This window comes from Balaenoptera ricei, chromosome 18 (genome assembly GCF_028023285.1).
Source record: "Balaenoptera ricei isolate mBalRic1 chromosome 18, mBalRic1.hap2, whole genome shotgun sequence".
In the NCBI taxonomy this organism is placed as follows: Eukaryota; Metazoa; Chordata; class Mammalia; order Artiodactyla; family Balaenopteridae; genus Balaenoptera; species Balaenoptera ricei.
In genome coordinates, this window is record NC_082656.1 from 14,289,389 (window position 1) to 14,303,338 (window position 13,950).

Here is a 13,950-nt window from a genome sequence, read left to right on the forward strand (position 1 = left end):
ATTCCCTGAGGACAACTTCATTACCTTGTTCAAAACATGATATCCCTTGACATTTCTGTGAATAGGGAAACTCCTTTAAACCCTGTGTTATAATTATGGGAGACCCAATAATTAAGTTATGTATGGAATCCATTTCTTTCCTTCTTTTTCTTTTGAAACAGTGTAAGTAATATAGGCATACAAGTAACCACGGCCCTAGTGCCTTAGCTTCTGAAAGAAATCAAAGCAAATCAAAGAAAAAAATAGAGAACAACAGTAGTCCTTGCTCTAACCTGGTTTTCCTCTTGTATTCTTTTTTTTTTCTTCTTTTTTTATTTTTGGCTGTGTTGGGTCTTCGTTGCCGCACACGGGCTTTCTCCAGTTGCGGCGAGCAGGGGCTACTCTTCGTTGCGGTGTGCGGGCTTCTCATTGCAGTGGCTTCTCATGTGGAGCACGGGCTCTAGGCGCGCAGGCTTCAGTCGTTGTGGCTCGCGGGCTCTAGAGTTCAGGCTCAGTAGTTGTGGCGCACGGGCTTAGTTGCTCCGCAGCATGTGGGATCTTCCCGGACCAGGGCTGGAACCCGTGTCCCCTGCATTGGCAGGCGAATTCTTAACCACTGGGCCACCAGGGAAGTCCCTGAGCTACCTTTAATCACTTAGTTCACACAGCTCAGCCCTAACTCAGGGCTGCTCCTTTTATCCCAGGAGGTTATATGGCTCTATTGTTTTTAATTTCACTTTTTAAAAATATTAGACAGATTTCATCCTCTATAAATGAAAACAAAACACAAATCTAAAGGATTAAACATGATGTTCTCTTAGCACCCATGTATATTACTGAGTAAATTTTATCTGAATATGAGAAGTCACATGAAAATCATAATGCCTACACTTTTATCATCTGGGTTTATGGTTTCTCCTTAGTGTGCAAACCATTTATGAGAAAGAATGGTTTTTTAACACTTATTTTTCCTTGAGAGGAAGCAACTGTTTTCTTTTCAATAAAAAATAAAGACAGCATAAACAGGTTGCATTAATGTTGAATGAGAGAAATAGCTGCAAGCTAGTATCATTATCCACGAGAAAACCACCAATCCGAGAAGACCAGAAAGAAGGTGCACAGACCCGAAAGCTTAGTGATCTGACTTCGCACAGCTGAACTGGGGTTCCTCCATTTGCAGACCAGGAATCCAAGAACCATTCCTCTGTCGATGGACATTCAGGTTGCTTCCATGTCCTGACTATTGTAAATACTGCTGCTATGAACATTGGGGTGCATTAATAGGAGGGAAGTCCCAAAGAGAGGGGATATCTGCATGTGTATGGCCGATTCATTTTGTTGCGCAGCAGAGGCTAACACAACGTGGTAAAGCAACCATACTCCAATAAAAATTAAAAAAAAAAGAAATCCAAGAACCAAAGAGGTTGACTTCCCCAACGTCAGGCATTTCAGAAGTGACTGAAAGGGGACTTGCACTCATGGCTCGTAGGACAGTTTCCTGTGTCTTTTCCCCATCACACTGCAAGAGGATGGAAGACTCCTGGGACCACTTTTCAGGTTCTAGCTAAGAAGCAGTGGAGCAGCGTCGGCCACTGCTACTGAGTAATACTCACAAGGAAGAACAGGGAAGGAGGATTCTTACAGAAAAGGAGCACATCCCCTCAGCTTGAAGTGGAACAGCTTTGGCTATTTATTCTGGAGTCCCTTCCTTTGCCGCCTGCAGGCATGTTTCAAGTGTCGGTTATTGAACAGTCTGTGGTCAAGGTTATTTATTTTTCAAGTGTCAACCACATGCTTTTATTCCTGAGACCTCACACAGGTTGTGTTTGACACCATGTTGGCCATAATCTTTCTTCATTCAGCTGTTGGGATTCCCACATAAATCACCCTGATGTCGAAGTCTCTGCAGACTCTGAAATTTCATGAAATTCACTTTAGTCTGCAGGAATAAAAATGTACATGCATGCCTTCTGATTGGTGATTTGGGGAGCAGTAACAATTTTAAATGAATGGAGAATTTAAGAATAAGGTGGTATCTTAATTTTCTTTCCCTGTTCCTGTAATGGTGTGCTCTTGTTTTTTTAATGAAGAAATTTACCTTCACACCTGAGAAATACTGATCTATAACATATTCTAATTTTTCTCTTACATGGAATATTGTGTCTCTGTCTTTACAGACTCTTATTACACTTCCATAAAGAAAAATATTCTAAAAATGCTCACTTTTCCACTTTTTAATCATTTTCAGAGAAAGTACTACATAATGAAAACAGCACAGATTTTGCAGTCTTGGAAACTTACATTTGAATCCTGCTTCCACTATATATGAGCTATGTGACCTTGAGATAATTATTTAATCTCTCTAAGTTTCCATTTCATTTTGTTTGTATGCAGCAGATAAAAATAATGACCTTTTTTTTTTTTTAAAAAAAAAAAAAAAAAGAATAAATCCCCACATTCAGGCCCAAGAATGAACTAATTGAAGGCTAATTTAATATGAATTAGTTTTTCTAAATTAAGACTATATACTCAAGAATATGTTGAAAAATCATCTTTAATAAAGAACAAACTATAAAATCAAAAAAAAAAAAAAAATGACCTTAAGGCTGTTGGGCGCACTATAGGTAATATAACAAAGATTCTAGAGATTCTGATGTGACCTGCAGAGGCAGGCACTCAGTAAAAGCGGCTATTACATCATAATATTACTCTTGCACTAACTTTAATGTTAATTGGTGTGTTTTCACAAGATGAGCTTTAGAGCCATAATGATGGTTACTTTGGATTAGAGACTGGAAGCAGTATCAGTCTTGGCTTACGTCTCCACACATTATTTTATGACCTCGTATGTCAGGCTCCACGCTTCTCGTTGGAGTTTATGGATGAACAGTGGTACTTGATTTCCGCCTTTGGGGAGGTCTCTGTCTAATGAGGGAGATGAGTGAGTGAATGAGTCGTGTGAACACAGCGTGAAAAGCGCGATGTGAGAGGTATGAGTAGCAGGACTTGCTTGACAGCCGTCAACTGGCAGGAGGTTATATGTGAGAATGGAAAGACGCAAACTTTGCAGGACCTTGCAGAGCCTTAGATAATGATTTTTTGGAAAGTGCAATAACTGCTCAGTTCCCTAGAGAGCATACTCATGCACACCACTGAGAAATACTGCAGCAAGTTGGTAAAGATGCCAGAATCTGTTAAGAGTAAAAAAATGTTTTAAAGATTTTAACAAGAGAGAAGAGACTTCCCACTCTGTAATAAATATTTTTCTTAAATCTAATATTTTGAGGTTATGTTTAATGGAGGTGTGTTATGCAGATTAATTCTTGCTTAGTATTAATACTTTTATTACAAAATTATTACATGAGCACCATAGAGAAGTACATAAACTAAATAGATAAGTAGTCTTATCTTATCTCCCTCTTCAAACCCACACCTCTCCCTTGAGGTCACTTAAGTACAATGTGTGGCTTTTCTGTACACACAATTACATGCACACATTTTCTTTTACTTTGATTAGAAGTAATTATTGTTATAGTGAAGAGGCAATGAGCACATATTGTAGCAGGAGGCAGTCTGACTTCCTTTCCACTTATTGGCTATTGATCTGGAACTCCTGGACTTCGGTTTCCTTATCTGTATAGTGGAGATGATAATAATACCTACCTCAAAGGGTTATGAGCACTTAGAACAATTCAGGCACACTGAAAATACTCAATTAATGTTTGTTATTCTACTTGATCATTTTATGCATATTATTTTTTGTTATAGTTATTTCACATAACAATGTATGACACAAAAGGCTTTTTGTGTCATAAACCTACTGATTCTTTTTAATGGCTACATAGTATTCCACAGTGTGGCTGTAACATATTTTAAAAATTCCCTATTGATGAGCTTTTAAGTTGTTTTCAGATCTTTTTCTATCCCACCCATGAGATAGTAAATATCTTTTTCACATATGCAAGATATCTCTTATTTGCCTAGTATTTATCATTACATTCAGTTTTAGGTGCTACAAAGAATACTGTTTAGGAAATTGTAAATTGAATCCATTGAGTTGAGAAATCAGTCAGAGAGTTATAACCAGTTTTCCTTCCTCTCCCTTGTTTATATGATGTGATATCATATAGGATAGAAGCAAAAATTAAAAGGGTTTTAAAAACACTCTCCTAGAGATGGGTTCTCAGAAATATTTGTTGAATAAAGAATATTCAGGAAGCCTTCTTCAAATGCTACTGGATGGTGGAAAACTCTGATGACCTTAACATTTAAATTTTATTTTAAACTTGTATCGACCCTGAAAAAGACAAAATCAGAGTTTTGGAGTGAAACTAGATTGACAGTAGAATCTCTGATTACAGTATCATTTTTGGAGAAAGGCTCACCACGTATTCTCAGCTGAAATCTTGGGAAGATTCAGTCCTTAAGTTATAAGCATTTTAGACATGTCCTGACTTTTCTTTATTCTTTCTGAGAAAATTATAGTTGGCAAGGAAAAGAAATGTCAAAACATGCCTTTAAACTGATATATACTCAAACATATATTTGACCTTTTTTTTTTCAACAAGAATTTTGAAAGTGCTTTTTAGAGACTAAATATGAGGTCTTTCTTAAGAATGTGTGTTTACATATTTTTTGAAAGAAAAGTAGGGAAAGGCCCAGTCAAAATTATTTAAAACTAATTTTTTACAAGATGTTATTTATAGAAGGAAGTTAATCTAATTTTTTTTCTTCCTATTTACAAACGTAATAGATGCTACTTGGGAAAAAAAAGTAAAATATATAGCAAATTAGTGTGTGGAAGAAATGTGCAGCAAAGGAGGTAAAATTTCGTCATAATCCCATCTCTAAGAAATAACCAGTTAGCAGTTTGATATATATTCTTTCTTATTTTTCTGTGCATCAATAATATGTGTATGAACAACATGAATTATTTTGTGCATACCATTCTATAACTACCATGTAAAAATTTTTTTTCTTTACAGAAATGTACAAAAATAATACAGCATAATGTGTGCTCTATCTAAAATTAACCATTGTTCCATTTTTCATAGTTGCCTCAGGTCCTTTAAAGGAATCAAACACTAGACATAAAACATAAGTTTCCTTCTAGTACCATTCAACTACCATGGTCCTCCAAAGTAGCAATGATCGTAAATTGGATAAATATCTATTTCAACTTGCTTTTTTTAAAAAAATCAGCATCGTGTTTTCAAGATCTGGTTATTTTGACGAATTTAGATGAGTGTTAATTATCCATTCCCCTACTGCCCTACTGACATTGGGTTTTATATGTATACATAAAGTTGCACTAAACATATTTGTAAATATTCCTGAATATACACGTACAGAACTTTTCTAGGGTGTATACCTAAAGATAGAATTGATGGGTCATGCTGGACGTGCAAGTTCAATTCTACCAGATATTGCCAAATCTCTCCAAAGTGATTGAATCAATTGCCTTCCTGCCAGCAGCATCTGAGGATGTCTGTTTCCACACATTGTTGAACTATTTGGGTTTTGCTAATGTTATGAATATTAAATAATATCTCATTTTAAGATTATTTACATATAACAGTGAAAGTTTTCTCTCCTGAGATTTGAATGTTTATATAATTTTTCAATTTTTCCATTTGCTGTTAAAATTTTTGTTGTAGATTTATAAAAGTTTTAATTTATTTTGGATACCAATCTTTTGTTTTGGGGGGCAGGGATACGTACATGCATTAGACAAAGGTTATGTTGCGATTTTTTTAAATATTCCTACTAAATTATTTTGCCTCATCTATCATTTTCTGAGCATTGTAAGATTTAAAAAACCCACTATAATCGTAGATTAATCAATATTTTCCTATAATCGTCAATTTTTGCTTTATATATTTCAATACAAATTCAAGAATGTCAAATAATCTTGGTTGGCGGTTGTTTTGTATTATGTAGAATTCCTCTGTATTAATGAATTTGCTTTAAATTGTATTTGGACTTTTGTTAATGTTGCTACACTGCCTTGCTTTTTTCCTATTGGCTTAACATAGCCTTCTTACAACCTTATAGTTTTCATATTTTCCTCAAATTTTGTTTACAGCTATTTTTTTATGTCTGTTTGTCTTTTTGTTTTTTAATCCACTCCATCTGTTTTAAATAAGAAAAGTTAAGCAGTTTGCCTTATTCTAGTTATGGCAATATATTTGGGCTTTTTATTTGGGGTTTCTGCATATGGATTTTTCCTTTATTTTTTTCCCTCCTTCACAGCTTCTTGTTATGCCAAGAAAGTTTTCCGTATCCTTTGTGATTTTTATTTTCTACTGGCTTCTGTCCTTTTGGTGGCAACTTATAATTTTAATGAAGGTACTTTACTATCTGCCTAACAAAGTTTACTCTCTTGAAAAAGACAAGGACGTGGAATAGTTTAGACACCCACTGAATTCGTCTGTTTATAACTTCTTCTCTGTTGTCTCAAGTTTCAGTTTCAGCATTAAGTTGAAAAGATCAGTTACGATGATTGTTTATGCTTGCAATCAATAGTTGGATTTTCCAGAATATTTTATTGATTGCTCAGCAGAGTTTCTTGCATCCAGTGCCTCCATTTGATTTTACTTTTCTTCTGTGTTTTTAGCAATTTCTCAGTGTGCATCTGTAGGTAAGAAAACCTCTTCATCTTTAATGGCTGAAAATATGTTTATTTTGCCCTCACTCTTGAGTTCCATTTTCCTTTGGTTTCTATGACTCCAGTGTTGATTCACAGCCTTTGTGCAGACTTAAGAGGCCAGCAGAACCATTCGCTTTGGGCTCCACTCACCACTATGATGTCCTGTTGTTCTGTTACGTTCTTAGTTCACAGAGATGCTTATCTTGTTTTGAGCTTAGCTCTCCCTTTCCTTATCAAGCATCATAATGATAAAGGGAAAGGCTTCAAAGCTACCAAAAAGAAATGGCATGCTGTCTTTAATTTTTAATCTATCATTGCTGCTGATGAAGCCAAGTAGAGGGTGTAAAATCACAATACTGTCTTTAACCAGACATCAATGTCTTCACTAGCTTTTCTACCTTAAAAAAAGGAAAGAAAAAAAATCAACTTCATAGCCTGGTGTTGCATTTTCTGAATGAACTATAATTCAACCAATCCCCTTCTGAGGGATTTTGGGCTTGTTTTCAATTGTGCCTTAGTACAAATGCAGTACAACATACTTGTGTATGTACCTTTGTACACTTATGTTAGCATTTCTATATGATAAACCTCCATACATTGAATTCAGGGTAAAAATTATGTTCATTAAAATCTTGTGACAACCTTTTGTATTATGGTTGCCTTAGTTAAGGTTAGTTAGCTTAGTTAAGGGCACACACTTTATCTAGGTATGGACCCTAATCCACCATTTCCCTGATGTGTGACTTTGGGCAAATCTCCTAACCTCCCTAATCCTTAGTTTCCTTATCTGTGAAAAGAGGACTAATACAGTACGTACCTCATAGAGTGGCTGTAAGGATGAAGTAAGATACTGAAATCAAAACAATTAGTGTGGCATCTAACCATTACTTATTATTTGCTAAAGACACTGACATGAGCTAAAGGAACCTGAAGCTTGCTGAGACCTGTAGAGGTTTCCAAAAACACTGGTGAGATACACAGGTGGGGCTGGGAGTATATGGTAGATCTCTGTACCTTCAGCTCAGTTTTGCTCTGAAAACAATTCTGAACTGAAAACTACTCTAAAAAATATAGTCAACTTAAAAAAAGAAAGAAAGGAAGGAAGAAAGAAAGAAAGGAAGGAAGGAAGAAAGGAAGGAAGGAAGGAAGAAAGGAAGGAAGGAAGGAAGGAAGAAAAAGAAAGAAAAAGAAAAAGAGAAAACACTAGTGCCTGGGGGAACCCATTGGAAATTATGATTCGATAAATTGGAGGTGAGAACAAGCATCTGTATCTTTAAATCTTCTTGGATGATTCTAATGCACATCCAGCTTGGAAATGCCTGGAGGCAAAGTATTTAAAAAGTGAAAGTAAAAAAAACCCCTTCCCTTGGAGTTCATTGTGGTGGGCTTCCCTTGCCCCTGTGGACCTGCTCCAGATGCAAAGGGCAGCTCTCCACAGTCATTTCACTGCAAAGACAAGCACTTCACCCTCCTGAGGCCTTGTAACTCCCACTGCCTGATGCTAAGGACGGTTGTCTTCTAACTCACCCACCACAAGGACATATTTATTCATTTGCTCCAGCAAATCAGTGATCCTATTTTACACGATGTTCATTCCCTCCACAAACGTTAATTGAGCACCTACGGCCGGACATTGATTACACTAAGTGTTAGGAAAACATCAGTGAGTAAAGGAGGCTTAATTCCTCCCCTTAGAGAGCTCAGAGACAGGAGGGATACAAGCCTGAGGTGACTGTGGAGGGGGGCGGGGGTGAAGAGGGAAGACAGGGTGCTCCCCAGCACAAGTGACTTCTAAACTGAAACCCGAATTCCCTGGCGTCCAGTGGTTAGGGCTCCCGCGCTTCCATTGCAGGGGGTCTGGGTTCGATCCCTGGTCAGGGAACTAAGATCCCACAAGCCGCGTGGTGCGTCCAAAAAACAAAAATAAAAATAATCTGAGACCTGAAAGGAGCCGGAGTTATCCTGTGAGGAGGAGGGAAGAGTGTTCACAGCAATGGCAGTGGTATAGCAAAGACTGGGAGTGCCACATTTAAGACATTCAAGACACTGGATTTTGGGGTAGAAAGGAGGCCAAAATGAGGTTTAAAAGGCAAACTGAGACCAAATGTTTAGTGTTTTACAAACCAGTGCTTTTAACCCATGTTAAAAAGACTGTTAGCAACCCTAAGAGCGTTGAAACATTGACAGGCTTTCAGCAAAGGGATTGCCATGATGAGATTTGCTTTGGGGGATGGCCTCTGGTTAAGAGCCTAGCTAAGTTGCTGTTGGGAGAGTTCAGTGGCAGGTGATGCTGGCTGCACCTAAGGCAGTGGCAGTGACAGAGAGAGAAACCAGGGGGTGGGCAGTGGTGGTGACTCAACTGCCTCTGTTTGAGAGTTTACCCTGAGGTGCCCACAGCACGCGGCTGTGTAGGCAGCCAGTTACCAAGGTCCAAAACTCAGAAGAGACATCTGAATTGGAAATAATTTAGGGAGGTTCCTTTGTATTATTTTCAGCCAAAAGACGGTGTAGAAGTTCTTTTTTTATGCAATTCTAAGCAAACATCTTAGAGCTACAAAGCCTACTTGACCAACGTTCCAGGTACACGTGAGTAAATAAGATTTGGCTCCAGATAGCAATTACTACTGGCACCTCTTCCTTTCATCTCATGAGACACAAAGTAATGGTAAACATCAATCTAGACACCACAGACTCAGCAAAGGAAAAAAGTTCACTTTTTCCCTGTGGGGAAAAACTTAAATTATTTTCCCTTTGTCTTCATTGCAGGTGTGTGTGTTGTACGGCTTGCCAAGCCTCCTCATCAACTATGTTTGTAAGAAATAGACATGATCCTGTCTGTGTTGTTTGTATTGAAAGTATTCCCAACCTTGAAAAGCATATTAATGTTTAATGAACTAAGACAGACTCTTCTGTAGGCAATGCCTTGATCTGTGCCCTTTCTTTAAAAGCGTTAACACCACAAAGGATACAGAGAGTAAAGTTTGGCTTCCCTTAAGAATTTCACACTATTTCACGCGGCCAATTTAAAAACCTCCCTTGTGCTTTCCTCACACTATTTGTATATAACTTATCTTTTCTCCGCAGGGGGAGTAAACGTTCATTCTGCCGTGTCACCTGTGGTTGGTGGAGTGGTGACGAATGACTGTTTTATGGTATTCTGTGGGTGTGGGCTACATGACTTTATTTGATATCTTCTCATTCCAGGTAGTAAGATCAGCCACTGACTGTTTTCTCTATTAAGATTGTGAACTTACAAGGCACGGTGTGTATTTAAGATCTGATTACACAATTAAGTAGTTTTTTTTCTTTCTGATCTGCTTGAAGTTGTAACGTGGATATTTACAAAACTAATAGACAAAGGTCTACAGTTTACTTAACTTTTAAGAGAAACCGAGCTCCTAGATAAAAACAAACAGATAAGCAGCTTACCAAAGAGAGGTGAGTTAAAATCTTATTCATAAATAATAATAATTTGCAAGAACAAGCAATTCTTCTGAATTTCGCACAGGTATCCTTTAACTGTTGACAGTTTCATCCATTTATCTTTCTCTTCCTTTCACTAGTTTATTACCTACACATTAAAATGGTCAAGGAAACTCTTGCCAATTATCTTGAGTGATTATCTATAACTCAACTCACTGCTTGAAGGATTTTTAAGTCGTTCATATTACATAAGATTCTGTACAAATGGTAATAATTATAAATAATATTTAAGTTTTAGAGACTTATGACAAGGTATTGAGAAATTGAAATAACAATAATGATTATTCTTTTCAGTTCTCATTCAACCACACTGAAAAGATACAGAGGTGCTAATGCCACACCATTTCTTTTTATTCATGATGTAAGAAACTAGGCAGTTAACGAGAATTAATAAAAACTATTAAAATGTGTTTTAATTTCAGCAGAGTCACTTTATACTTTAATTGCAATGACTGCAACTAATAGACTAATTTTCCAGTGATCATGAATAGAGCACAGAGAGGGAGAGAAAGTACATAAATAAATCTACAGATAGGCAAAAAATCAATCTTAAGGAGAGAAGTATCTTTCCTAATGCGTTCTATTAGCTGCAGTGGTAAAATTGAGCGGTTTAGGATTAAAACCCTTTTTCCATTCCCCCTCTTTCTTTCTGCTGTAGGTAACAACACACTATACAATGGCGATATGATATATTGTTTGCATCATTCACATAAATCGTATTATTTATTGCATTGTTACATGTGCTGTGACCTCCCACCTCTGTCTCTCTCTCCCTTCCTCTCTCTCGTTCTCTCTCTCACACACACACATGCATAAAGCACATATGTCAGACACAATAAATGTTCTACACGTGGTAACTATTATCATTACTCTTCACTCTTAATGACAACTTGGATAAACATTTTCAGAGTACTATTGAATACATAGAACTCTTTTTTTTCTTATATGAACTGCACATTAAGCTATAACATCAAAACACTTGATCTACAGTTGACGGAGTGAGTCTGAACACACACGTGCAGCACAAAATTTGTGGTCTCTGTGTAGCCCATTTGGTGATTAATGGTCGTATTCACTCACATGATTTTAGTCTGTTCCACCTCTAGTATGTATCTGGGAAGAGTAGAGAGACAAGAATATGGGAGGTGTCATTATTAAATAGGGGGTCTCCCGTACTGCATTTCACAGATATCTTCCATAACTCAAATCTAATCTGTACAATGATGTGATTTGCCAGGAATGTGAAGAGACTTAGATCACGCGCTGGATGCAGATGACCAGGCCTCTGCAATAATTACAAAAGCCTTTTAAAAGATACACAGATGTGCTTGGTGTGGCCGTCTGGTCAAAATAAGCATTTTCAGGGTTTTGTCTTCACCTTTGCCCCCTACTCAGCGTGAGAAATGTAAGGAATTTATTGGCTTGTATTTGAGGTCCACCTTGGCTGAGGTTAATAAGATAATACCTTCATCTGTACACATCCACTGACATGCCCTAGCACTGTCCAGGCTGAAGGGATGAGAAGGAGGTGAAAGTATGCTGTAGGCAGATTTATCAGCCCGTGAACCAAAATACGCAGGCAAAATTTCCAAGGTCGGTTTTGTATTATTCAAGAGTTCAGGGAGCTCTGTGCTTTTTATCATGCTCGCCATATGAAGAAACAAAGAAAACACAATTTTCCAGTTTCAATAAAGATAATTTATTTGGGGGAAGGAAAATAAAGAATCCTTACTCAACTTGAGCAGTGCACAAAATGGGTTTCCTGTGGTTGTGAGCCATAATTGTAGGGTTTTGTTTCATTTTTATGTTTGGTAATTCAGTTAAATGCTCTGAAATGTGATAGTCATCTCTTGAATGACCTTGTGTTTTAGGGAACATTGATGTGAGTTGCATGACCTTTTAGACTTAGATCTTTGGAGTCTTGTAAAACCACACACAGATGACTAAAATGTCTCAAGTCAAAGGACTATTTGCCTTATCACATGAATATACTCAATTAATTTATCTTTGTTGATAAGCTCACAATAGGTAAAGTATACACTCCATTTACTATTTCTGCAATTTCCCACAAGCCTATAAATATTTCAAAATAAGTTTTGGGGATTTTTTTTAAGTAAGCTCACAAATCATCTCCCAGCTTTCTTCATTAGTCAGCTAACTGCTATCCCTCAGACTCTGGCAGCTGTCTCACAAGGTAAACTGCTGGTCACGTGTGGAATCAGACAGGGAATGATGGTTAGATCAATTCATCACCAATACTGGAAAAAAATACAAAGTCTCCAAAGTATGTGTCCTGTTTTAATGGCCTAAGTCACATGATTTTCATACACGTTTAAAACAAATGTAAGCCCCTTGGTATGAGATTATTTCTCTAGTGGAACCTCAGTTAGTATAGAGTACGCCCAAAACCCTATAGGTAACCTACTATCATGTCCTAAAGTCTTCAGGACTCGTAATCATATATATTCTAGTTATGCCAGTCGCATGTAGTCTAGTTATGCCAATAGGGGCTAACTCTCTAAGGGTTATAAGAGGCCCAAAGACAGTGGGCTGATGAACTAGAAGATGTCGTTATGCAAATAGTGTCCAGAGTGATGACCCGGTAGGAGACAGTAAAATGAGCCGTCAGGCCAAATTCATAAAATTCCAGCTTTATGTGTTTTGTTTCATTTTGCTGCTATTTTACCAGCTAAACTTTTAGGAAGTACATTTAGAAGCCATTTATCACCCCACATACAGGGGACAAAGTAACTCATACGCCTCAAGATAAGGATGCTCCATTAGAGGGAATTCCCTGGTGGACCACTCGGTGCTTCCACTGCCATGGCATGGGTTCAATCCCCAGTCGGGGAACTAAGATACCACAAGCCGTGCAGCACTGCCAAAACAAAACACAGCAAAACACAAAAACAACAACAACAAAAATAAGCAATAAAAAAAAAGTTCCATTAGACACTTTACCATATGTATTTTTGCTTTTCAACAGAGGCGTTTTGATCTGAAAACTGTGTAAGTCTAGAGATTAAAGAGATGTTATCTTGCTAAAAGGAAAAAAAAATGATATAAGGAAGTCGATAAGATGAAGCGAACTGTTCTTTGGAATTTCATCGTACAGTTTGATGTGGAAAAGTAAACGTAACAGAAATGGTTTCTGTTTCCTTCTTAACAGAACCCATCCTCTACTTTGGTGACGTCGAGTACCCTGTGGACGAGAGCATAGGCTCCGTGGACGTGCGGGTGTGGAGAACCGGCACTGACCTGTCCCAGGCTTCTAGCGTCACCGTGAGATCTCAGAAAACAGATTCTCCCTCTGCCGACGGTGAGCAGTTTCCTACAGCAACTCTTCTGAGGACTCTACAATTTTCGACTTACCATGATGAAATACCTTAAAGCCCAAATACTTCACTTCTGTTTAAGCAGTCTGGTTGAATGTAATTTTTTCTGAAATAATTACTGTATAGTCAGTAAATCTAGGCTCTATTTACTATTGTGAGAAAATACATCTAAAGGGCCACAAATCAAAAGCTGAGTTATAAACATATAAGTCAAAGACTCTACATTTGAATGCCTTTATTTGCATGAATTGGTTCTCTGTACTTGGGAAATCTACCATCGTTGAATATTATGACGTCATATGCACAACTAGAATAATCGTGAAGGCCACCCTCAGAGAAATCTAGTGGCATTTAAGTATCATGCAGGTATGTATCTCCAGCTTGGCTCCTTCCTCATTTTAAACAAATGTCCCTATAAATACTTGGGACCCAAAGACTTTTTCTACACTTCATTATATAGTCTGTCCTAGCCGACACATGCTTGCCTTTTATTCTGGAATCTAC

The 13,950-nt window shown here is 37.5% G+C and overlaps 1 protein-coding gene across 2 annotated transcripts in view; it reads left to right on the forward strand.

The window, feature by feature from the left end:
• Window positions 1-13,950, forward strand: part of FREM2 (FRAS1 related extracellular matrix 2) — a 145,478-nt gene that overhangs the window by 90,846 nt on the left and 40,682 nt on the right. For both annotated transcript variants that reach the window (XM_059903299.1, XM_059903300.1), the window contains exon 7: window positions 13,281-13,430. In XM_059903299.1, the coding sequence (XP_059759282.1) occupies window positions 13,281-13,430 (150 nt within the window). The remainder of the gene's footprint in view (window positions 1-13,280; window positions 13,431-13,950) is intronic.